Source organism: Pelodiscus sinensis, chromosome 4 (assembly GCF_049634645.1).
Source record: "Pelodiscus sinensis isolate JC-2024 chromosome 4, ASM4963464v1, whole genome shotgun sequence".
Taxonomy (NCBI): domain Eukaryota; kingdom Metazoa; phylum Chordata; order Testudines; family Trionychidae; genus Pelodiscus; species Pelodiscus sinensis.
Window position 1 is genome coordinate 123,499,395 of NC_134714.1, and position 26,927 is coordinate 123,526,321.

At 45.6% G+C, this 26,927-nt stretch overlaps 1 protein-coding gene across 1 annotated transcript in view; it reads left to right on the plus strand.

Annotated features, from left to right (window-relative positions):
- IGHMBP2 (immunoglobulin mu DNA binding protein 2) overlaps positions 1–26,927 on the plus strand; it is an 83,342-nt gene that overhangs the window by 39,753 nt on the left and 16,662 nt on the right. The window contains exons 9-10 of the mRNA XM_075928333.1: positions 15,194–15,376; positions 25,252–25,370. Coding sequence (XP_075784448.1) covers positions 15,194–15,376; positions 25,252–25,370 — 302 coding nt within the window. The remainder of the gene's footprint in view (positions 1–15,193; positions 15,377–25,251; positions 25,371–26,927) is intronic.

A 26,927-nucleotide genomic window follows, 5' to 3' on the forward strand; every position in this document is an offset into this window, starting at 1 on the left:
AAGTTGTTCTTCACAAAGCAAAGAGTCAACCTGTGGAACTCCTGCTGCAGGAGGCTGTGAAGGCTAGAACTAGAACAGAGTTTAAAGAGAAGTGAGATCAAGTCATGGAGGTTGGGTCCATGGAGTGGTATTAGCCAGGGGGTAGGAGTGGTGTCCCTGCCCAAGGTTTGTGGAAGGCTGGAGAGGGATGGCACGAGACAAATGGCTTGGTCACTGTCTTCGGTCCATCCCCTCCAGGGTCCCTAGGGTTGGCCGCTGTCGGCAGACAGGCTACTGGGCTAGATGGACCTTTTGTCTGATCCAGTACGGCCATTGTAAGCTCCGGGCTCAGGGTCGGGGGTCTCAGTGGACCACCTTGATTTTCATGCACACCTGCTCCTGGGTGGCCAGGCTGGCAGCTAGCCTGCCCTAGATGGCCACTTTCCTGTGCCTAGTGCGGAGGTCGTGAACGAGGTCCACGATGTCCGCACTAGACCAGGCGGGTGCCCGCCTCTTGCGGTCCCGGGCAAGCTCCCGGGAGCCGCCAGCCTGGTCCCGGGAAGAGGGGGAGGGCTGGGGGGTATCGGGGGGCTGTCTCGAGCCATGCCAGGTGCAGGGTCTGCTGGCTGGGTGCTGGCAAGCTTGCACCTGGCACAGGCACCGTAGCCAGCCCATGCCCCTTTAAGGGGTCTGGGGCCGGGAGGGGGGCAGAAGAGTTTCCCTGGTGTTGGCCAGAGTGGCCACCAGGGAAAGCTGGGGAGGGCTAGCCTCCCACTAGTTCGAATTAAGGGGCTACACACCCCTTAATTCGAACTAGTAAGTTTGAACTAGGCTTAGTCCTCGTAGAATGAGGTTTACCTAGTTCGAACTAAGCGCTCCGCTAGTTCGAATTAAGTTCGAACTAGCGGAGCGCTTGTGTAGCGCCTATCAAAGTTAATTCTAACTAACGTCCGTTAGTTTGAATTAACTTTGTAGTGTAGACATACCCTATATGATTTTCAGGGTGGGGGCTGGCTTCCCTCCCCATGCTCCCTGCCTGTCCCTCCCAACACACATGCACACAGCCTCCTCACCACCACTACCCCATCCTGACTCCTGTATCCCCCACAATCCCAGCCCCCTGCCCTGAGCCCCTCCCTAAGGGCCCAAGCAATGCCGAGTAAATGCGTTAGTTATAAATAAGGGCAAAGCAATCCATCATCTTGGAGCAATAGGTTCTAATTTGAACATAAATCTTGAGAGGCTCTGATCTCCCCGCCCTAGCCTTGTAATCAGATCTTGACAAAACGAGTTAGTGTGCAACTGGGAAGCTTGGCTGGAATGTCTGAACTCTGCTCTCAGCTTTTGCTGTTGTCTGGCTTTGTGAGCTTGTTGGCCAAATCTTTTTTTTGCCTCTGTGCCTCAGTTTCCCCCTCTGTGAAATGAAGTTAAGGGTGCATGAGTACACCAGAGGAATATGAGCAGGAGTCATTCTGTAAGGGCAGATAATGAGCTGCTCACTCCCAACCATGAGCAGTTACATGGCTGAGTAGTCCCACTGACTACTCCCCGTTCCAGTTTTCTGTTACATTTTGAAGCTCTGTATAAGTGCTACCTATTAGTATTAAACCCTGTCTGAAAAACTGCTGCTTGTGTAACTATCATGATTTGAGTTGTATGATGCTCTTTTTTATAGATAGCAGAATTCTGCTCAGACTACAAAGCCTGGTGACATGGGGAGTTTGTTTTACAGGTCAGAGCTGCATTGTTTGGAGATTTTCAACCCCCCCCCCCCCCCCCGTACTTGTTTAAATAATTTGGCCCAAATTATCAACTTCCAAAGAAGAAATGACCAACCAATTGCACTCTGAATGAATGGGTATGATGCTCAGCTGGTGTAAGTTGCCATATTTCCTTTGACATCCGTGGAAGTATAATGATTTACATCAGCTGAAAATCTTTAAAACTACTTTTCAAGATGTGAAACTGAAGCAAACATACCTGGGAGGTGTGGCGAGTTTAAAGGTGCTTCAGTTTCACATTTCACCCTGCACTTATGGTGTGCAGGTACCCTGCTATATATAGCTGCGTTGTTTCTCATGCACTGGTTTCAGTACAAACACAGCAGGCAAAGCCCAGATTAGAACCTAAACCTCCAGACTTTCAGCCCAAGCCACTAGACAAGACTGCCTCACCCAGTGGATGATTAGTTCTCCAATATTTTCATATTGTACATCGCGGAAGGTAAGGATCCTCTCCTAGATGCAACATTTTACTCCCTGTCTTATATCTTCCCTATGGCTGGCTTAGATGAAAAAGTAATAAGGTTATTTGAAGGACACAAGATAAAGCCTTTCAAGTGATGGGTTCCTTTCAGCTGGGGTAAAGCCTTTCCCCTTCCTGGCCCTATGTTTTGGAGTATTCCCTAAGTTTTGTATCTGTGCTGTTCACTTTGCTCTTATCAGTTTCTTGGATCTTACATCTCTCAAGCCTTGTTTACGCTGGCAAATTGTGTCACCTAAAACTGCCTTTTGGTGACAAAACAGAGAGAGCATTTACACTACAATGCAACTTTTGTGTGACAGACACTTCCAGCCCTGCGAGAGACTTTTGTCTTTTCCCCTGCCTTTATTGTCGACAGAGAGCCAATGTAGACTCTGCTGTTTGTTTTGTTGAGAGAATTGGCTTCTGCCAATATCCCACAATGCCTGCCCTGATGGCTGCACTCAGTGTTTTGTGATCTCTGCTGCCCTGCTGGCATGCACTGTCTCCCCTTTTAAAACTCCAGGAAGTATCTAACAGCTGAGTGAGCTGCTCCATTTGAAGAACAAACAAAAAACAAATTATTGGAATGCTCCTGTTCTGCCCTGCACTAGGAACACAGCGGCAGGCAGACTGCTGCTGCTTCAGGGGAAGGACTGTACAGACAGCTGTGCTGCTTTGATATTCTTCAGCACAGAGAGCTCACAGAACTACGAGGGAATCCCAAGAAGTGCAGGGATCTGCTCTGCCTTCCCACAACACTGTACTCTGGGGTGCTAACCCCCATTGTTTTGCACTATGTATCGATAAGTTGCTAGCTATGTGGCCATGAAATGTTGATAATGGGAGGCAGAAAAACTGCTTTGAACAGTTTTCACTTTTGGCAACTTTTGCATGTCGACAGCACTTTTGTTGCCAAACCTTCCCAGTTTAAACAAAGCCTCAGTTCCCCCTCTCTCATTCCTGAGCTTCAGTGACTTCCTCTCTATTTCTTTTCCACAGGCTATGTCTAGACTGCAGGCTTCTTTCGGAAGAAGCTTTTCCGGAAGAGTTCTTCCAAAAAAAAACTTCTTCTGAATGAGTGCATCCACACTGCCAAAGCGCATTGAAAAAGTGATCTGCTTTTTCGAAAGAGAGCGTTCATTCTGAATGGGCGCTATCTCGCATTTCAGCTGTGATTACTATGGATGGAGTGGCCACCAGTGCACCCGTATTTTTTCCTCTTTCCTCTTCTTTCGAAAGAACTCCCTCTTCTCCGTCCACACAAGCCTTTTTCCAAAAGAGCTCCTTCGGAAAAAGGCTTCTTCCTCGTAGAATGAGGATTACCAATGTCAGTAAACCCTTCTGTTCTTTTTATTTTCTTTCAGAAGAACGCAATTGCAGTGTGGACGTAATTGAAGCTTTTTCGGAAAAACTCTAGTGTAGACCTACCCGCAGTTTCATAACTGCCTGTGCCAAGAGCCTTCTCAAGCTTTCTTTATATGACAGAAGCCATCTTTCCACCTCATCAAGACTCTGTCTATTTACAAATGCCCTTGGAAATTTGTATTTGCTCTCTTGTCTTAATGTATTTCTCCCTCTGCTTTGAGTTTTCATTTAACTTTGCAATGAATCCCTCATGATTTTCACCATTTTCCCCCGTCCTGGCCCTATGTTTACATGTTATGGTGTTTAATTTTTTTCCCACTCCATCAGTTGTGCTATTTTGCTAATTAGTTGTTACAAAGTCTCCAAGAGCCAAGCTGTTAACTTATATTTTAAGAGAGTTTTGTAGCAGCTTCATACATTTTTTTTAAAGCTGTTACAATACAAATAGTTAGACTCTGCAAAAATAAGAAAAGGAAGGGATGGGTGGAAGCCAAATATCTGATTTTTAACCTTGATGGCATCCTTGTAAACAACTCTGCAGTAAAATCTGTAGTTAAATTAGCTTTTTCTGGACCAATCTCCAAATCCTGTGAATTAGAAGTTTTAGCACTGTTTGGATGCTGTGGTACCCAGTGTCCCTCTTTAAATTTAATAGATTTAAAATAAAACAGAGCAGAGAGAATGTGTCTCTAAATAATCATTGTTAACAGTTTTGCATCTCTCAAGTTACCTGTAAATTATGCATCCAGGAGCTTACTGTAATAAACAAATTCATTGTTAAAGGTATCAGCAGTACTATGTAGGTCAGCAACCCCTAGCCATTCAGGCAGGATACCAACAGTGAGCTTACACTTGCATGTAGGAATACAGTCCCTGGTGAAAGGAGTCACATTAACTTCAGCCTACTTGGAGGATCAGATTTACAAAGGGAAAGAACTAATTTATTTTTCTAGTAGATTTGAAAAATAAATCAGTTGTTTTAAATAGCTTCTTTTCATCAGACTTCACAATAATAGAATTGTGCTCAGAATGTATTAGCTTTTGTATTTAAGTAGGAGGGTTATCAATCCAATCTTTGTCTGCTAATCCAATATAGCTTCTGGACTTTACCCACGTCTTTATCCTTTACAAACAAATGCTGATAGAGGTGGGTTTTTAATCAGTAGTGGTAGAACATTTCAAAGGATTTAGAAGGCATTTAAATGAAGTATTCAGCGTGACACAATTATATCTTCAGTAAAAACAGTATTTTTGTTAACACAAGATTCTTTGCATCATTTCTACATCTCATTTTAGTATATTGAAATGGTGTCTAGCAGCCTGTAGACTTAATTGCTTTGCAAACAATGCCAAGATTTGAGCGGAACACTGATTCTCAAGAAAGGGAAATTTGCCTTGACCTGAGTGGCCCAGTAGTTCTAGCCACAGGAAGAACATGACAGCTGTGCAGTACTTTGCACAGTGGAGTTACCTGTAGGATCAGATTTACAAGGTACAGGTTTTAATTGTGATACGTAAGTAGAAATGTAGGCTTAATAAAATATGTAAGCATCGTGACCCAGGGTATTATGCCTTGCAGTACAAATAAGCCTTAATACCAGGAATATTGTTTGTATGGTTTTCTCACCTAAAAGCTCCACAGTTCCTATGGAAGGACATCATATATATAGCAGATTGTTGTCATAATGTGTGGAATCAGCCCCACTTAAGCAGGAAACCTTCATTAAATGAAACCTCTGTAGCTATAGACACAAGCAAATAGGCTTCCACAAAGTTTGGCTGTGTCTACATTGGCGAGATTTTGCGCAAAAGCCACCTCTTTTGCGCAAAATCTTGCCGCCTGTCTACACTGGCTGCGAGTATTTGCACAAGAACACTGATGTTGTAATGTATAAAATCAGTGCTTCTTGCACAAATACTCTGACGCTCCCGCTCAGGGACTGCGCAAGAGGGCCAGTATAGACAGCAACGTTAATTTCTTGTGCAAGAAAGCCCAATGGCTAAAATGGCCATTGGAGCTTTCTTGCACAAGAGAGCGTCTACACTGGCACGGATGCTTTTGCGCAAAAGCAAATCTTTTGCGCAAAGTCACATGCCAGTATAGATGCTCTCTTGCGCAAATACTTTTAACGGAAAAACTTTTCAGTTAAAAGTATTTGCGCTAAATCATGCCAGTGTAGACCCAGCCTTCATGTTCCAGCTCTGTCTCTATTGCTTATCAGGGACCATTTCTTCTCTGGAACACTATATAGCACACAGGGGCAATGGATATCATTACAGCTGTTGTCATCTACTTCATCTCCCTACCAAACTATACAGTACATAGCCTAGTGCTTTCTCCAGTTGAAATTTTAGAGCTAGATTTTTGACTCTGTTGGAGATCAGACCTCTTATGCCATGGTGTGTGTTACCTGGACTTTGGCTCTGGATGTAGAAGACCAAAAGGGAAATGGGTAGAATCTTTTGTCTCTCCTTCTGCCACCCCCAACATGCCAGCCAGTAGAGTTAGTTGGCTTAGAAATAGGTAGTCATTTGCTGCAGGGATAGCCCACCAAATTATTACCCTTAGGGAACATGGAGGGGGAATGTGACTATTTCCCTCCCCATGCTGCTTCTGAGTTTACATAATAGTTCACTGTCCCTTAAGTGTTATGTTCTTGAGAATCAGTCTAGTCCTAAGTATCTGAAACTCTGCCAGTCCTACAACATCCTATGAAACTATTTCCCAATTTAGGGCTTGTTCCAAAGCCCACTACAATCGATGTAAAAAGAGTCCCATTGACTTCAGTGGACTTTAGATGTGAGCCATAATGCAACTCATTGTCTGGACACTTCTTGGTGATCTTCCTAACTGCTTGCTTTTTCATTTCATTCCACTCCATTACTCCTCATTACGCTCTTCAAATATTTGCAGATAATTATCATATACCTACCCCCTGGAGCTGCTTGGATAAACTGAGACATACATAGCTCTTCTAATTGTTTGTCATAATTCAATCTGCATCTTTCTACCACTGAGCTTCCTTGGAATCATTGGGGTGTCCCAGCAGCAGTCTTCCTGCTCAGTTACATGATGCATTCATAATTGGCATCCTAACAGATTTACTTTCATTTAATCACTGAACACCAAATATTGGGCCCTAACTGTGGCTAGCCATGACAGATTCAAACAGCAAGTGTATTTTATTGCTGTTGCACACCTTGTTCCTGCAGGGATTTCAGAGGAAAATGACTATGATGGAAGGAATAATTACAGCACATTAAACAGCGTGCCTGCCTGCCTTCGTAGCAGTTTCAGAAATCTCTTAATGATTCAGCACAATGCAAGACAAAATGCCAAATGCATGAAAACTGAGGATACCATGAGAGATCTAATCCTGTTGCATGGATATTGTTGTAGTTCTGCAAAGTGTGCCAAAGAATTTTACAGACTGATGAGTGTGTGAGTTAAGACCTCTTTGCATATGCAAATGTGAAGCCAAGGCCCAGAGAGGTTAAGTGATAACACGAGGCTTGCTCAGGCCACGTCTGTACTTACCCGTGGAATGGGCTCCATAGGTTGATCTTCTCGCATTCAATTTAGCAGGTCTAGTAAAGACCAGCTAAATCGAATGCTGAGGGCCCTTGCATTGGTGCCGGTACTCCTACTCTTTACGAGGAATAAAGGACATTGACGGGAGAATTCCTTCCCTTGACTTCCAGCTGTGGGGATGGCGCCAATGTTTGAATAAATTATCATAGTTGAAGTTGTGTATCTTAATTTGAATTTATCCCCTAGTTTAGACCTGGCCTCAGTGAGAGTCAGGCACTAAACTAGGAACTGAATCCATCTCTCTTGACTCCCTGTGCTGTGTCTTAGTGACAAGACCATGCTTACAAAAATAGGCAGAGAATGAAAACATACTGGATAAAGCTTTTAATGGTACATCGTTTTACAGATAATAGTACCGTAGTGTCTTCTTTTCTGGTGCCCCAAGTAGCATGGCTTTTTAAAATGTAAATGTAAATTCAATAATTTTATTTATTCCTGGAAGGACTAATGATCCCTTTTGTGGCCAGCCCTTAATGCGGCTGGGCATCTGGGGGTGGAGTTAGACCCTTCCTTTGCTATGAAAGACACAAATGGCTCAATAAAGAACTGTCAAGTGCTGGCTGAGGAGGGCTTTCTTGTGAAAGAACAGCAGCAGGCAGCGGTGGCCCCTTTGGAACTTCTGAACCTTGAGCCTCTACCATTCACAAAACGCTGTCGCCCAGAAGAACAAGATACCTGAGGCTTGTACAAGCTATATCCCATCACCCTATTCTGGGATGGGCTAGCGTACATATTGAGCAGCTCCAGAAAAATCACATAGTAGGAAAGGTCAGGAAATTAAGGATAATTTAAACAGTTGATTTGGTAGGGGACAATTGAGTAGACTCCGATTATAAACCTTAGGGCTTCAGAGCTGAGATTTGGCTCCATAGTCTTCCTCCTCTGAACAGTATTCATTGGCTCTTCTGTTACCAGAATAGTATGAGTAGTTATGGCCTTATTTCTATGTCTTAACCTCAAGATGGTACTTCCAACAGCTAAAGAATGGATCAGTAGATGCCCCTTTTTCTCCTCATCAGTGTTTGTTGCAGCGCAGCAATATCACTATTTCCCTCTGACCTTGATAAAGTTATGCCTGCTTTTGTGCCCTCCCAATTTGGAAAGCCCTGCAAATCCCCTGGATAGCTGCTTTATATCCACAGGTATCTGCATGTGCGGATATCCATTGCTCATTTTGGCGGACGCAGATACAAATTTTGTATCTAGAACCCTGCAGATTTGCAGCTATCATTGGATAATTTTTGCTGATGCTGATAACAATTTTGTATCTGCACAATTTTGTATCTACCAATTCATTTGCTCTAATGCACTCTATGAGGGGTCCTTTTGAATACAAATCAAAAGCTGCCCTGACAGTGTTTGCTTCTGTTAGTCACGTGTGTGCACTTCAGAGATTTCCGTGGCTTCTGATTGGCTTCCAAGTGCAATTCAAGGCAAGGATAGTCTTAAAAATCAAGTGATGATAAAAAGTGACATTTAACAGAATGAGGAAAATAAAAGTAAGTACAAATGCCTGGGGCTGGGGGACATGGTTTTTATGTATTTTTCAAAAACTGGAACTAATAAAGCATATGCCTGTCATCCTCTAGGCCACTTGGCTTGCATGTTGTATTCCTTCCCTCCCCAAATAATGTTCTGACAGCAGGACAGCATTGCTTTTCTAAACAATCTGCTAGCCAATCGGTTATGGATGGTGACTGAGTTATCTGAGTCACGATCCATTCCATAGCTTTGGGGTTTTACACCATCTTCATGGGGAAACTCAGCTGGAAGAAATGTCCTCAGCAGTGCTGGAGTCGTGCTGGGTCTCCGGTCCAGCACTTTTTTAAGGGGCCAAAAAGTTGTTGGTGCTTTAGGTACTTCCAGTGCTTGTGTTCTGGCACTTCCCAAGTGCTGTGTTCACTTCTTGTTTGTGCTTTGAAAACTGGAGGCAGGAGGAGCATAAGGCAGCAAATTCCTGGTCTTTTACTAAGGAACTGTTCCTAATACGAAATAATTTCATCTTCAATCAAGAAGAGTGTCACTTTCTAGAAGGGCTTCTGTCTCTAGCCCTTTAAATCTACTGACCAACAGAGCCACAGCGAATATCTTTAGTAAGGCTTCATGAAAAGTTCAGTGAAAGCCCGACACAGCCTGCATCAACCTAAAGCATCAATCTTAAACTCATCTCATCTAAACATTTTGAAGTGTCCCCTGTAGCATTTAGTTCCTTTATTAAATTCCTTTATGGGGATATGATATGTGACATGGTGTGTGGTTAACAGACTGGTGTTGATAAATTAGTGGGGATCGGATTAAAGATGCAATTTAAAAATGAGATTGCTTTCAGTAAAGTGACCATATAAAGCTATTTGTCATAGGATATCCATGCTCTCAAGGATTTCCCCATTACCTATGAGCCACTGAGCAGTCAAAAGACCAAGACAATGAAGTCGATTTTGTGCTGAGCTTGAGACATCTTAATGGGGCCCTATTTTCATAGAACAGCTGTTGAAGATGTTTTAACCCCAAGCTTGATTCGGCAGGGAAATTTTGCAAGTAAAATGGGATCTTAAAAGTTCTGCATCCTAATATGTTATAGCCAAGGTATGAGGAATTCAAGTTGGCAGGGCACATAAAGAGTTCCATTGGTTGGTGACTTCAACTGTGTATATCCTGACATCCTAGTTTTTAGGCAGGACCTTAACTTTGACTGTCTGTGTGTGTTTCGAGAGAACTACTTTTCCCCCTAAAGACTTTTTGTCTTAAATAATTGATGCTTATAACCTTAACTCCGTGTGTGCCTGGCTTTGTCTCTGTAGCATCCCCGCATGACTCATCAGGACATGATTCAAGCAGCTGCAGGACTCTGCTCATGGGTCACTGGCCCTTCGAGGTTCAAGGTAGCGATGCTTTAGCCCTGTGGCCAAAGTGCACTTCAGTCCCGCCCCTTTCAGTGTGTTCTGGTTCAGAGAAAACCAAGAACAAAATACTCCAAACAGGGTAGTCTAATGAGCCTTTGGTGGGCCTGCTGCCCTTCTGTTCAGGGCTTGTCTTCACACATTCCTTATCTCCACCCGTTCCCCAGAGGCTGGTTGTCCCTTCTAGCATGAGGCTTGTCCAGCCAATAAACTAGCTCAGTCTCTTTGTGCTAATTAGTCTTTTCTCACATTAGCAGCAGAGCTCTGCTCTCCTTCCTGCTCAGCCCTGAATGTGGCTAGGTCACCTCCTTTTAACTGCCCACTCCACTCCTGGCATTTGTTGTGGGCTCTTTTTAACCTTCTCATGGCCAGCGTGAGGCTATCTGCCTCATCACACCATGTTTAATGACTTTTTTGGCGTGGGACCCAACAACTGGAGAAATGAAGTGGATGGGGAAATAAGAACAAATTGTACTAACGCATGAAAGATTTCTAAGTGGCTTAATATCCTAATTATTCATCACCCCAATCCCCAGGCACAGACACAGGCACATGGAATATATACACCCCAGAAGCACACAGGCCAGCTACCCTGGCTACAGTTACACCCCTCCCTACAGACTCATTTTCTCAAGCTTGAATTTCTCCATCCCTGCAGTTCTGCCCTTGCAGCCCAATTCTGGCTCCCCAGTGGAGTTACAGGACCTCGGAAACAGCTTTTAATATAACGAGAGGGATTGTATTTCAGAGCATAGGGCAAGTTCTGATACTTTGCTCACATTTTATGAGAGGTCTTTAAAAGTAAAGCTGTAGAACATTTCTTTCCTGGTATTAAAGGGAGAGCTTTTATTGCAAATACACCATGGGGTCGTCTTTAAATGTGATCCTTGGTTTGCTTATTAGATTTGTAAGGAATTTTTCAACTGAGTGAGGGGAAAAGCTCCTTTTTGTTTGGAAAGACTCTAATCTGTTAATTTGTTGCATCCAGTGAGATGAATTTAAATGTTGATAAATGCAAAGTAATGCATATTGCGAAATCCTAAGTGTATGTACGAACTTATGGTGACTAAATTAGCTATTACTGCTTGAGAGAGAGATCTTTGTGGATAATTCTCTGAAAATATCCACTCAATGTGCAGCGGCAGTCAAAAAAGCAAACTATGTTAAGAATCATTAAAAAGGGATACAGAATGTTAGGAATTGTTAAAAAAGGGACAGAATAATACAGAGAATATCTTAATGCCTCTATATAAATCTTAATGCCTCTATACCTGCGTCTACACTACCGCTGAGTTCTGTCGACATAACGTCGACAGAACTCAGCAGTTTTGTCGACGCTGGTAAACCTCATTTTACGAGGCATAACGCCTTCTGTCGACAGCTTGCTTTGTCGACAGAACTGAATGTAGTATAGACGCTCTTTGTCGACAGAAGCTTTGTCGACAGAATCTGTCAACAAAACTCTGTAGTCTAGATGTACCCTTTATGGTTACCTGTTCTGTTCATTCCCTCTGGGGCGCCTGGCACTGGCCACTGTTGGAAGAGATGACACTGGGCTTGATGGACATTCATATGATCGCTCAGCTGGAGCAGAGTGCCAGATCTCCTGAACCAATGTGACTCACTCTTCATTTGCCTGACCTAACAAATGCAGCCAGCTGCTTGCCTAACATAAACCTAGTGCCCATGTCTTAATAAGTGGATTGTTTTTCATTAGCATTGGCAGATATTCAGAGGGCTGGGAGGCCAAGGGTGTTGGTAACAAGCTCAAAAGTTACTCCTAGCTGATGGCTCTCTGGTGGCTGGTGTGAAGTAAGTTGGCTGCAGTCCAGTTTCTAGGTATTCACTTCACAGTTAGTACTGCTGATTGCCTTTGTCATTAGAGCCATGAGAGACTGTAAGAACTGAATGTGAATGGAACAAAGCAGCCTGTCACTTCCGGAGATGACTCTGCCAAGGGTAAGATGGAGTAGATTGGCTCATCCAAGTGGAAAAGCTTGAATTCCTATTGCTAGGCTTGTTAGGTGGATAAACTGCAGACTCTGAGGCCTTATTCTAATTGACACTACAACTCCTTGACCCTGCCAGAGCAAGGCAAAGGGCCTTTGTGTCAGTCAGAATCAGGCATTTCATGAGCACTAAAATCACTGTGTGTAGATCCGTGGTGTCCAACACGTTAACAACCATCCACATGTGGCAATTTGGCCAGATGAATGTGGTTAGTTCAGGGGTGGGCAATAATTTTTGACAGGGGGGGGCCCTCTCAAGAATTTGGAAAGTGGTTGAGGGCCACACTCTTCCATGATATTAATGGAAGAGATGTGGAGTCTGGGATGGAGCAGGGAGGTGCAGAACTGAGCTTGGGGTAAGGGAGGGAGTTTGGGAGGAGGAGGCAGTTGTGACCTGGGGCACTAGACTGGGGTACATGGGGTTGGATTGTGACCTATGGCAGGGAATTGGGATACAGAAGAGATGCAGGGGCTTGGGTTGCGAACAAGGGCAGGAGGGGACTTATCTGGGGCAGGAGACTGGTGTGCCAGATCTGGAAGGGGGCATGGGAGCAGGAGTGGGGCAGAGGATTTGGGTATGTGGAGTAGGGGGGGCAGAGGGTTGGGGATGGAAGGGGCTGGAGTGCCAGAGGCAAACTCTGGACAGGAGACTTACCAGCCAGCAGCCCGTTCCTGAATTAGCCTCCCTACCTGCCCCATCCCCTCACAGGCTGCAGCCGTGTGCTCTGTGAATAACTAGGAGCCCCTTGTGCTCCGTGGCTGCCTGTTACTGAATCAAGCAGCTCCCATTGGCCAGTATGTGGCCAGAAGCTGTCTGGTGGGATTAAGCTGAGGGCAGAGCAGATCCTAAAGCCTTCCTTCCTCCCCTTTGGGCTCAGTTTTTAAAGTGAAACTGCCCCACAGCCACGTTTCTGAGCAGCATGCGGGAGGGCGAAGCAAACAGGGGCCTGCCTGGGGCTCTCCACAGCATCTGCAGGCCAGATCCAGTGGCTTGGTGGCCTAGATGCAGCCTGCAGGATGTATATTGCCCAGGCCTGGGCTATTTGGCTTGAACGAGGTGGCTATTTGACTGGTTGTGTGTGGCTAGTTCACTATAGAAGTAGCCATTGTAGTGGCGACAGCTTCAGAACTGGTTGGACACCACTAGTTGTAAGGGTTTGGCTGCAGTTAACCAAATTAGCTCTTCGGGGCCAGAATAACTGTTCCAGAACAACTAGGCTGGGCAGTCTCATTTCCAAATAAGAGTATCCACACAGCAGGTGCTTATTATGCTGAAATAATTATCCTGCACTAACTATTTCCGTACATTTTCAAGGGTAGCCAAGCTCTGATATATATCACAATTAAACCCAACACTCTGTAGACAATGAATGACTTGATTCAAATGACCCCAGCGGGTGGGGGGAGGGGATTATCACACTTCTCCCAGGTGATAATTATGCCTTTTACTTCTCACTCAGAGTTAATTGGCCCAACTATCGTTAGGCCCAAAGCAATCAATAGTGGAGTCTACTGAAATCAGTCTATCCACCTTGATTCTGCTTTCCGTGCATCACTCACCACAGGTTTTCTTCTGTGTTTATTGTTCAGTCACCACTGCTTCTCTTCCTGCTTGCTTCAGGGCTGAGCTAACAATTTTCAGGACTGCAGCAGGGCAGAGGGGAAGATGAGGGCTCAGGCAGTGACTACTTCTCCATTCATTTCTGCTACCAGAAGGGAAGAGTAATTGGGCCCAATCGTTCCATTTGTTCCTAAATGAACACCTGACCACAGAACCTCTGTCCATTGCTTGCATTGCTCATGCAAAGGTTTTGACTTACATATGTGACCCTTTTAGTTTCAAGGAAGGTTCTTCTGATAAAGGAATAAATATGTGAGAAGGCCAGAAGGATGATCTGTTCATATTTCACTGTAGACCCTTTCCTCATCAAGGAAGTCTCCCTGAGTCTTCTCCTTTGCAGGAGGTTAAATCAGCAAAATTAATCTGCTATCTCTCATTTTATGTTAGAAATTGCAAGATTTACATAAGAGGATCAGACTGCTACGAAAGAGGACGTGGCATTATTGTTTCATTTAGTGCAATGTTTTCTAAACGATCTTTTTCCTTTTTGGATTGCACACTCCTTGGCAGTTTAAACAGCTCAGGCAATGGCTTATGGAGTTAACACTGCTAAATTACAACAACAGTGGCTGTCGTAGCATCTGGAAGACCTGTTATGGGCCAAAAGCCCATGGCACTAGGCACTGTAGAAGCACAAGGCATAAAGTCCCTGTGCCAAATACAGTAACCCTAGACCATTAAACTATGTTCCGCAGAACACTGGTGTTCCGAGAACTACTCGCAGGTGTGCTGCTACCACTTCTTAGTTTTTGTTACTTCTTTGTGTGTGTGTGTGGGAGGCTGGGGGGTGACCCCCCCCCCCCGAAAATTGTCATAGGTGTTCCTAGGGTATTTTCTAAGTAAGGAAATTTTTCTGCTTTTCAAGGAAGCCTGCTTGGGACATGCAGCAATTAAAAGGGCTGCGACCACATTTCAGCCCTACCTTCTGAGGTCTCTCTGGTTACTTCCCCCCCCCCCCCCCCCCCCCCGGTGCTTTGCTTTGCTTTTTTTTTGTTTTTGTTTTACCCCCAACAAATTTTTTCTGGCGCTTTTTTTAGAAACCGTCTGGCAACCCTACGTGTTCCACATAAAAAAATATTATTGTTTAGTGTTCCGTATTCTTAAAATGTTTTAAGAAACACTGCCCTAGACAGTTTCTGAGAGAGTGCTGCAAGGTCAGAATGCATTGCAGCAGAGAGGCAGACACTTAGTCATAGAAGCATGTGGAATTATGCTTTCTATAAATGAATTTAAAATGAACAGTTACAAAAAAACAACAACCTACAAAGCAGAATCAGTGGTGAGTACAAAACAAATCTATACAATGTTAGTATTTGGGCTGGGTCTCTGGGTTCTAGAGGTTCTAATGGTGATCATGGCTTTGAAAGTTAGACAGCAATATGATGACTAAGTTGATGGCACCCCTTTAACAACCTTTAGACTATCTCTTGAATGGGCTTGTTCTTCTCTCCTATTGTTTGTCTTAATTGTTCTTCTGGTGCAGGGCTGCAGCACAGGGTCTTTCTCTCAGCCTAATGGAGCGTCTGATTCAGAAATATGGCGAGAGCATAGTGAAGATGCTGACTGTGCAATACCGAATGCATCAGGCTATAATGCAGTGGTCCTCCACAGAAATGTACTGTGGCCAACTCACAGCTCACCCTTCCGTGGCATGTCATTTGCTGAAGTAAGTGCCTTGGCTCTTTTTTTTTTAAACCAGGTTGCAGTAAAGAATGGACACTGTTGATTAATATTTATGAGCAATTAACCATTTTCCATCTGTCTGCAGTATCCTTTTGCTATATCCTTCCAACTTTGTTCTTATTTCATTTAGCAAACATTGATTTTTGTTTTCCCTTGTGCAATAGAAACCCATAGTGTTATGCTGTGTTTTGTTTTGTTTTTAAATCTTCCTATAACTTGTTATATCAGGGAGGCCTGATCTGCAGACTGTTTAAGAACAACTCCCTGGAGCAGACAGTTAAATATGGACTAGTGGTAGCAGCTCTGTGGCATAGTATCCATTGAAACAAAGCTAAAAAGGGTTTCCAGAACAGGGTGTTTTTAAAAAACACGCCTGTTACATTTGTATTGCGTCCATTTGCCCATGCTTCCACGGAAGTCAATAGAAGTTCTGTGATTGATTTCAGTGAAAGCAAGTTACGTACCTTAGGGAATTATTGTTTGTTTGCTTGACAGTATATTTAGGACCTGACCAAGATTGGGGCCGATTGTACTAGGCATTGGACATATATTGTAAACTGGTTGGGGTAGGCACCACCTTTTTGTTCTGATTGTAGTGCACCGAACACAGCGGGGTCCTGGTTTGTGAGCGAGACTCCTACATGATTCCACAATTCATTATAATTTAATAATAATAATAATTAATAGACTGTCCCTGTTTGAAGAACTTACAACTTAAATGGACAAGATAGACAATGAAGGAAGTATCATTACACCCATTTATAGATGGGGAACGTAGGCAGAAAAAAAGAGAAATGAATTGCCCAGGGTCACACAGGAAGGCTGTAATGCAGAGTGGAGAATGTAACTCACAGCTCTTAAGTATCAGTCCAGCCCTTATCCGCAGACCCATTGGTTCTCTTAGTGAATGAGGTGGTTGTGTCACTTTCAAGATGCACTAATATTTTCTCAGTATTTAAGCAGCAGCAGTAGTTCTGAATGTTTATTATGGTAACATCTAAAGGCTCCAATCCAAGTCATGATTCATTATGTTGGGGGCAGGGAGCTGTACAAATGTAGAAAAGAGACGATCACTGCTTTGCAGGTCTCGCTATCTGAGACTGTGTCCCCACTGTATATGTCGTTTGGCAGCGTGGAGTGTGCATACCTGGGAAGTGGGTTTCACAACTGAAATGTCATGGATGAAATTCTCAGCTGTGTGCAAAGTCTGAATGAACAAGTTTTATGCAAGAGGTGTAGGTGGGAATAGAGGATGGAATCCTCCCTACCGAGTGGGGAAGCATCTGAACAAATACACAATTGTAGAGGCAGGCGGAAAGATTTGTGTGCTGGAAGGGTGTGAAAGGGCCATCAGATGTGGGTTGGAAGGATGTGAAATAGCCATCAGATGTGGGTTGGAAGGATGTGAAATAGCCATCAAATGTGGGTGACTTAGCAGCCCTGCTGCATCGAGAAAAGACAGGGGTGTGATGCACATTAACGCTTTTGTGTGTGGGTATAAAAAGCGTGATAGACTGTGAGGCACAGCTTAGATGATAAAAGACACAGTTGAATGGTGTGGCTATATACTTGAGTACATACCCTGCCTGGCTCTCTACTTGCATCTGTTTATGTTGTTGTTATGTAGCCATGTAGTATTCCAATGCCGCCCACTGCTGAAGTTTTTCCTTACCATTGAAAGATTCCAGCAAGAGGAAAAGGCTCTGACATCTCCCCACTGCTAGAGGCCTTTACCCACTGCAGGGAAAAACTCTGGGACTTAGGAAAAGGCTCTGGCAGAGGGAGGGTGGAGGGGAAAGGCTGTGCCTATCCTGCTGCCTCCCCCGTATAAGGATATAAGTGACTAGTCAACAACCCGATAAGCCTAGGCATATCTCTAGGCTAGTCACTACCAGTATTCGACTGGTCACGTCTACCCCCCTTGCTGCCTCTATCAGAGGCAACAAGGAGAAGGGAGCAGGAGCCAGTCCTGGGGGCGGGGAGCTGGCTTAAAAGCTGGTTCCCCCCAGCACTGTCTCTGTAAGAGGAAAGGGGAGGCAGAGGTGAAGTGGGGGATCAGGTGTGAGCCAGGACTCAGCTGTCCCGGCTTGCACCGGATCCCAGATGCTGCGGCTCTACTTTTTAAACATAAAGAGCTGGCTCTTACTACATTTAAAAGGTAGAGCCACAGCAGGACTGGGAGCTAACGCTGCTGCAGCTTTGCAGTTTCCCCCCCTTATCAATGAATCGAGTAGTCGATGGAAATTCCATTGACTACTCAATTAGCTGATTAAATGCAATTTCCACGCTTGGGTTGCCATGAGCTGCTGAAGCCTTTCCCCTTGCCTCCACTCTGTGAAGTTTCCTCTGCCCTCCCCCTTGCCCTGTGAGGCGCGCACGGCACTTCAAAGTGCCGTCCACTCGCGCAGGGCGGGAGCAGGGCAAGGGAAGCTTCGCGCAGCTTCCCCCTCCCCCAGGCCAATCAGGGCTTGGGGGCGGGGAAGCGCAAGACATCTCCCGCCCTATGAGCAGCGTGCGGCACTTCAAAGCACTGAGTGCTGCTCACAGGGCAGGAGGAAAAGTTGCATGTTCCCCCACTCTCAGGCCCCAATTGACCTGGGGATGGGGGAGCGGCAGGGCCTCCGCAGGCTGGATCAACCCGCTTGACAGGCCGGATCCGGCCCACGGAGGCCCTTTTACCCACCCCTGGATTAGAGGAAGTGACTAGTGTTTTATTTGTATTACACACAACACTGACATGTGTCTGTTAACATCCACTGCTGTTGGCGCTAATTGGTATCCTTTAAAATTGCAATCGACAACACTCTATAGGTCGGGTCTGCAGAAGCACAAAACACTGGAGGGCCTGCACCTGTAGTCCCTTAAATTTTAGCGAGTTCTTTTGGGTAGATAATTAAAGTTCAGAGAATATTTCCATCAGATTACAACAGTTTTATGGTGAATCGCATTTTGGATTCGAATTACTTGAGAGATTATTTCACTGTGCAGTACTTATGTTAATTTCAATGACATAATGTTGGAGAATTGTATAAACACAATGTGAAGGATGAAACTGTTCCCAATAAAAACGAGTCATTACTGCAAATCAAAGAGGATATAAACAGTCTGAGCCAGCACCCCATGCTGTCAGTGGAAAGATTCTTACTTCATTGTGCTCTAGATCAGGCCCTTAAACAGTAGCTGTCCTTTTTTCATTCACACAGTTAATGTTACTGTAGGGAACAAACAAGGGTAAGTAAAAAAGAATTTGGGCAAGGCAAAAAAAGAATTTGAAGATCAACTAGCAACAGACACAAAAACTAAGAGCAAAAATTCTTCTGAATCCATCAGAAATAGGTTGCCTGCCAAATAAGAGCCAGCAGAGGATGGAGGAGCACTCCGAGAAGACAAAACTATTGCAGAAAAGCTAAATGAACTCTTTGTGTTGGTTTTCATGGCAGAGGGAGATTCCCAGGTCTGAGCCCTTCTTTTAGGTGACATTTCCGAGGAACTGTCCCAGATTGAGGTGTTAGTAGAAGAGATTTTGGAACAAACTGAAAAATTAAATGGTAATAAGTCACCAGGACCTCAAAGCTCTTAAGGAACTCAAATGTGAAACTCCTGAACTACTAACTGTGGTATGTAATCTATGGCTTGAATCAACCTCTGTACCAGATGACTGGAGGGTAGCTAATTTAACACCAATTTTTTGAAAAAAGGCTCCAGAGGCAATTACAGGCCAGTAAGCCTCATTTCAGTACTGCACATATTGGTTAAAACTAGAGTAAAGAACAGAATTATCATGCACATAGATGTACACATGTTGATAAATGGAAAGTGATGCACGATGGAAAATATAATCTCAACTAGACATACAAAAATGTTGGGATATAAATTAGCTGTTACCACTCGAGATCTTGCAGTCCTCATGGATAGTTCTCTGAAAACATCTGCTCAATGTGCAGGAGCAGTCAAAAAAAATCCCAACAATGTTATAAACCATTATGAAAAGGATAGATAATAAGATAGAAAATATCACAATGCCAACATGTAAATCCATTGTATGCCCATACGTTCAAATGGAGTAGGGCCAGCCAGAGCTCCTGCTCCAGCCCCACGGGGAGAAGCGGGCGCCCATGCTTAAAGTTTCCAGCCCACGGTGCAGAGATTTGACACATGCTGAATCGAAGTAACCCGGGGGAGATTCCACATCCCTGCTGTATGGTTGCACTTTGGTTGTGTTTTCAAGATTTTCTCTGCAACCATGAGGTCTTAGAAACTATTTTTTTTAAAAAGAAAGCTAAGAGGAGCTGGGCATTTTAAGTGGAACCCCAAATATTGTGAGTCCCTCTGACAAAATCACAAGCGTTGGTCACGCCGGCGGTGCCTGAGAGGCACTGTGCACCTGTGATTCCTGTGGTCAGCTCACTATTCAGCAAACAGACAAGGAGGCAGCCAAGCATTATATAGATTGCACCAGAACTGGGATTCCATCCAGCGTTTGACTGCAGTAGCTGTCCCGACTGTGATACTGACAGCAGGATTCTCTCCCTAACACAGAACACATCACTGCGGTTCAGATTGCTTTGCGCCTGCATGTAGGTTACCCCCCTCCCTTGTCTCCAGGGGGTTAGCATATAAATAAGCACTAGACATTTTTCCAGAGTAACACCCTGTTGTGCTGAATGCTTTCCTCTCCCAAAGGAACACATTGTTTTTCTCCCCTGGAAGACAAATGCAGCTAATTATTCCTCTGAGATTAAATTTCCAGATTAAGATTGTTCCTCGTAATGAGAGATGCTGCAGCAGTGCTTTTTAGTGGATAGGCGTTGTCAAAGAATCATTGCAATAGAAATGGCTACATGGAGGAGACTAGAACCCAAACATGGTTAGACAGATCCTTCGGTGTGTGTGTGTAAATGGGCCACCAGCATGAGGAATAGCAGGACAGATGTTAAAGGGATGGGGAGCTGCGTAGGGTTTGTATCAAGGAAAGAGGGATAAATCTGTCCTGCCGACCAACGGGGAAGAACTACTTCAATGAGAAACACTGATTTGCTGCTGCTCAGACCTGGCTCTGTAGAAAGCATGGATGATAATTATAGGAATTAACTGTAAATATTGGGAATGAGTCACATATTTATTAAAATCCAATTGCTGGACAGCAGCATGAAGCCCGAACAGCTGTGCGTTGGGAAGGGAACTCCCATGACTAAGGGACTGCAGGGGGGAACAAGATTAGAAATTTTCTTCTAGGTCTAAGACCAGCAATGGAGTGTCTCAGCAGGGTGCTGCTGTGGCTGGAAAATCCAGCTCTGTCCTACCCCTGTGCCCCTAAACAACCCACATGCTGGTGAGCAGGGAGCGTCTGCGCGTGCAGCTCTGTGCCATGCAGGAGTGCAGCCAAACTGCACCACATACCGGATCCTATACCCTGCTCCCTTCAGGTGGGCCCTACACCAATCTGATGTGAGGCAGCACTGACCTTTAAATGGTTGTCCCTTAGGCTGCCGTCTGTCTTGGTTCTTCTTCCAGAGTTTGACTGCAAGGCAAGTTGAAAAAGTGGCTGGACTTTTCAAAAGGATCTAAAGGAGTCTGTTGTGTCAGTGTTAATTGCTGTATGCTTTAGGGATGTTAGCGAGTAGTTGACTAGTTGATTACCCAATAAGCATAAGATTATCTGGTGATCGACTGAAGGGAGGGGGAAGAGAAACCAGAGGCAACCCTAGGGCTGTTGCTACACTTCAAAGGCAAAAGCACCGCGTGGAGCCTGGGATCAGTTGGGGACTCCCAAAGCTGCTGCTTTGAAATGCTGTGGGGAGCCCGGCGTCAGGCTGCACGTGGCATTTCAAAGCAGCAGCGCTGCGTGGAGCCTGGGAGTCCCTGACTGATCCCGGGCTCCACGCGGCACTGCCACTTTGAAACACCACGTGCAGCCTGGGGACACGCCACCTGGCCCTTGCCTGCACGCGGCGTTTCAAAATGGCCGCACTGCGTAGAGCCCGGGGTCTGGTCCCAGGCTCCAAGCGGTGTTGCCACTTTGAAGTACCCCTACCTTCTCCCCCCCCCCCCCCCCCCGCTGCCTTTTTCTGATAGAGACAGCGGAGGGGGAGGGAAGTGACTAGTCAACTAGCCTGTCGACTATCCGCTAAGCATTTGCTTATTGGATAGTTGACTAGTCCTTCACATCCATACTTAGTATGCTTACAAGCACGCGCTACCCTGGGCACAGCTCTAGCGCTAGAGGATGGATGAGTTTCAATCCAGAGAGGAGAGTTCTTTTGTTGTTGAGGAAGCAATGAATATCCTAAAGGAGGCCGTTGACAGCAAAGCAAACCAGAGGAATGCAAACTGACCAAGTTTGGACTATGATGAAGGTCCTTTCTTGTCACTCTTATCTATTCGACTTGTAAGCTGGTTAGGGAAGGGACTGTCTCCTATGTGTGTGGACCCCTCTTAGCACAGTGTGCTGCCAGTCTGGGCTGGGACCTCTCGGTGCTGCTGTAATAAGTTCAACCTTGGTTTTCTCCATGGCATCTCCATGTGATAGCGACTCCTAAGGATTGTACTGTAGATCGGTGCCTTTAGACTTGCAGTGTATTTGTCTTGCATCTGTCCAGCAGTCTGTTGCTTTCCTACTTCAGCCCTTCCCTCTCTGGGTGCATTCATAGACTGTGAATTGAATAAACAACTCTCTTCGGTGTTAAAATGTAACTTTTTGACATAGTTCCTTCAGATACAGAAATGACATGACATCAAAATTTCTGGCTAGTTACCCGTCACATGCATTCTTCCTTGACTAATATCACAGCTGTCAAATTTTGCTACACCTTTTAAGGACTCTTCCTCCTTACAGTGCTAAAAGCTGCTGTGATATAAATCTATTTCTGTAGCTTTGCTGTGTGATGCTAGAGGAGTGAGATACTAACTCTCTCCGGGTACGTCTACACTACAATGTTAATTCGAACTAACTTAGTTCGAATTAGTTAATTTGAACTTAGCTAATTCGAACTAACGGATCTAGACTAAAAAACTAGTTCGAATTAGCGTTTTGCTAATTCGAACTAGCATGTCCACACAGAGTGGACGCTGAACCAGGCTTAAGGATGGCCGGAAGCAGTGCCGGCAGGGCATCAGAGGAGGACTTAGAGCGTGGAACTGCTGTCTCAGGCTAGCCGAGGGCTGTGCTTAAAGGGTCCCGACCCCCACCCCGGACAGACAGTTCTCAGGGGTGCCCCGCTTGCAAAGCAGTCCTGGCTTGGAGTGCCCGGACTACCCACACTGGGCACATCACAGCACTCGGCCATCAGACTGGCTGCACTTGCCGCAGGCTGCCATTTGGGGAGAGGGGGCAATTGGGGGGCTGCAGGAGAGGTTCCACCCCCAGAAGCCCGCAGAGCCAGCCCAGTCCTCCCCATAGGGGGCTCGTACCGCATTCCTCCCTCACCTCCTTCCACTTACCCTTCCCTAGCCCCCCTTCCTGATGTACAAAATAAAGGACAATTGTGTTCAAAAATAGAATCTGTCTTTATTGAGCAAAACTGGGGGAGACTGGGAAAAGGAGGTAGGAGAGGGGAAGAGAGAGGCTGGGAGAGGGGAGGGCAACTACAATGATCAGGGGTTGGGAACAGGTCCCATATGAAGAGAGGCTAAAGAGACTGGGACTTCTCAGCTTAGAAAAGAGGAGATGGAGGGGGGACAGGATAGAGGTCTCTAAAAGCAGGAGTTGGGTGGAGAGGGTGCCTACAGAAAAGTTCTTCATTAGTTCCCATAAAGAAAGACTAGAGGACACCAAAGGAAAGGAATGGGTAGCAGGCTTCAAACTAATAACAGAAAGTTGTTCTTCACAAAGCAAAGAGTCAACCTGTGGAACTCCTTGCTGCAGGAGGCTGTGAAGGCTACAACTAGAACAGAGTTTAAAAAGAAGTGAGATCAAGTCATGGAGGTTGGGTCCATGGAATGGTATTAGCCAGGGGGTAGGAGTGGTGTCCCTGCCCAAGGTTTGTGGAAGGCTGGAGAGGGATGGCACGAGACAAATGGCTTGGTCACTTTCTTCGGTCCATCCCCTCCAGAGTCCCTAGGGTCGGCCGCTGTTGGCAGACAGGCTACTGGGCTAGATGGACCTTTGGTCTGACCCAGGACGGCCATTGTAAGCTCAGGGCTCAGGGTCGGGGGTCTCACTGGACCCCCTTGATTTTTATGCACACCTGTTCCTGGGTGGCCAGGCTGGCAGCTCTCCTGCCCTAGCCGGCCACCTCCCTGTGCCTAGTGTGGAGGTCGTGGATGAGGTCCACGATGTTCGCACTAGCCCAGGCGGGTGCCCGCCTCTTGCAGTCCCGGGCAAGCTCCCGGGAGCCGCTAGCCTGGTCCCGGGAAGAGGGGGAGGGCTGAGGGGCATCGGGTGGGTGGCTCGAGCCGTGCCAGGTGCAGGGTCTGCTGGCTGGGTGCTGGCAGGCTTGCACCTGGCACGGGCACTGTAGCCAGCCCGTGCCCCTTTAAGGGGTCCGGGGCTGGGAGGGGGGCAGACGAGTTTCCCTGGTGTTGGCCAGAATGGCCACCAGGGAAACCTGGGGAGGGCTAGCCGCCCACTAGTTCGAATTAAGGGGCTACACACCCCTTAATTCGAACTAGTAAATTCGAACTAGGCTTAATCCTTGTGGAATGAGGATTACCTAGTTCGAACTAAGCGCTCCGTTAGTTCGAATTAAATTCGAACTAACGGAGCGCTAGTGTAGCGCCTATGAAAGTTAGTTCGAACTAACATCCGTTAGTTCAAACTAACTTTGTAGTGTAGACATACCCTCCCTCACTCTGTACTTGAGCAAGTATTTAGAAAGGATTGCAGTTCATAAACAAATGGTGTGTGGTTTTTACATCATCACAAAGTTGTCAAGGCTGGCTGCGTAGCCCATGCTTTGGGAAGAAGTGGTGCCCTTCACCCTTCCCACGGGGTTTCTGGGGAAAGGAATTAAAGGGAATGTTAGAACATACTACCTCTGGCCAGTGTTCAGAATAAATGAACTGCCACCATCTTAGAAATTGATGCATGGCACGATCACAAGTCTGTCTTGCAGTGCAGGTGCAGTGACCATCGTCTTAGTCAGTTCTGAATGGGCAACTAACAGCATGAGCTGTCACATTAGCTGAAGAGCCAGGCTCATTAAGCTGAGAGCTAGGACAGACCCATGTCCTCTGTGAAACGGGTACGGACTGGGACACATAACACACACGATGGGTTACATCAGGTCACCCCAGAGCTTCAGTATTCCCCTCCCTCTTAAAGTGATGCCGCACGTGACCATTAGAGCCATGTCATTGCCAGTGCAGCAGGACCAGAACCCTGAGCAGAAGAGAAGGGGTCCAGGGAGGCATTTTGTAAGATGGCCGGGGGGAAAGAAGTGGAGAGGTGGTTTGGACTGGCAATAGACTACGCAGCAAGTCTTTGGGAGCAGGGAGATGCATAAGGATCTTGCACGAAACTGGGGTTTTGCACAAAATGGGAGTGGCTACACTGCTTCTTTTTGCGCAAAAAGAAACAGCAGAAAATACGCTAATGATATTGCGACTTATGCAAATGAGTCTCTCCTTAGCATATTTTCTGCTGCAAAAACTCAGTGTAGACAAAGCGCCAGTTCGGTGACCGTTCTTGTGCACCATGTAACATTCAGAACTGTTTGAATTTTCCCCTTCCAGACTGGATTGCTGAGTTGCATTGTAACTTTGCCCATAGGCAGTACTATATAACTGTGTCTCTGTCTTAAGGCTAGAGTCTCTTTATGAACTGTGTCAGGGAAGCGTGGGGGGTGGCAGAATTGGCTGTCTCATGCTGCAATGTTCCGTCAATGTTGATAACTCATTCTTTTCCACATAACCTGTTAGGGACCTTCCGGGAGTTGCTTCTACAGAAGAGACTAGGATTCCTTTGCTGCTTATAGATACAGCTGGCTGTGGCTTATTTGAGCTTGAAGTGGAAGAAGAACAGTCTAAAGGGAATCAAGGTACTGCTGCTTCACAGGACGTAAGATTTGCTGACTGGAGTAGATTGTCCCGGATTCCCAGCCATGCTGGCTACTCACAGGCTAAGTCATAGCATAGCCCAGAGGAGAGCTGATGTAACACTGGATAACTCTGTATCAGAGGAAAGTTAGTGGGTTACTGAGTGGAAGATATAGGAAACAGGCCCCTTGGAATGTACTGCCTGCATTAGGGTTTCTGGGTAGTGACACAAGGGACTTTATGGCGCTGGAAAAGGCTGGGTTTAAAAGCCACACCAATTGTAATGCCAGCCAGGGAAGGGTGGGCAGAGATGTGAGTTTTCAGCACGGCATGTCGCCCTCCAGTCAGAACTCCCATTCAGTTGGAGTCACACAGTAGTCTGTGAGTTGTGGCTTTACTGCCTTGGAGTATCACTTTATTGGCTCTTTATCATAACACATAAGGGACATCAGCCTCTACAGTTCAATGGGACAGTAGCTGCTTCACCATCGTAAAATAACCAGAGTTTTGAGTTTAGGAAGGGTACTGTGTTAGGAAGGGTACTATCTATTGACTTTGATTCGTATCTTCTTCATTTTAACTACCCAATCTTCAGGTGCTCACTGATTCCCAGTTCTGCTTTCCTGTTTTTCCCTTTTATATTTCCATACCCTCTGCTCCTTGTTTCCTGCCCCTCCTCCTTTTTTCCTCCCCCTTCCCTCCCTTCTCCCTTATTTATTTTGGGTCTGCACATCCTAAACTCAAAACGCCAGTCATCTGAAGAAGTGGGCTGTGCCCACGAAGCTCATGATATCATCTACGTGTTTTGTTAGTCTATAAAATGCTACCAGACCATTTGTTGTTTTTTAAGTTTATCCTGTTCAGACTAACTTGGCTACTCCTGAAGCATCTTAAAATAATGAGACTCCAACAGGGAAAAAGAATAGAGCACCAGGGACAGCGTTTTAGATTGACAAAGGAGTTAGGAAGTAAAGATGAAATGTTATCCTTTGGCATCACATAAAGCAGTAAATTTCCCACATTTTCTGTAGCTGATGGGGTAGCCTGTGCTCTAGGAAGATTGGCTTGTTTCAATTAACATACCCTGTACATAACTGTTAACAAGGAGAATAGGAGAGCGAGCAAGTCTGACTTCCTCCGACCAGCCATTTACATAGTGTATTATGGGGATACCAGAACACTGTAGTCACCTGAGACCCTCTCTCCCAACTCCTTTATTCTGGCTCTTAGTACAATAAGACATCCTGGCCTAGCTTTTCAGTTCTCTGGGACTGTTGTCTTTTCTAGTTGTCTGGGTGATGCTGTATAGTCCCTGGTGCAACAGATCTAGATAATAACCAAGTGTTAACCAGTTAAATGGAATGTTAAACAGTGGTGCAGCCCACCATCCATATCTGGCAGGGGCTGCTCCAGCCCAGATGGGCCACCGGTTAACCAGATACTTGCTAACATTCCTAATTTATATGAGGTACTTCTATGGCCCCCCCTTACCAAGGGATCTGCATGCCTCACAATCTTTATTTCTCCTCACAACACTCCATGAGGTAGGACAGTACCTT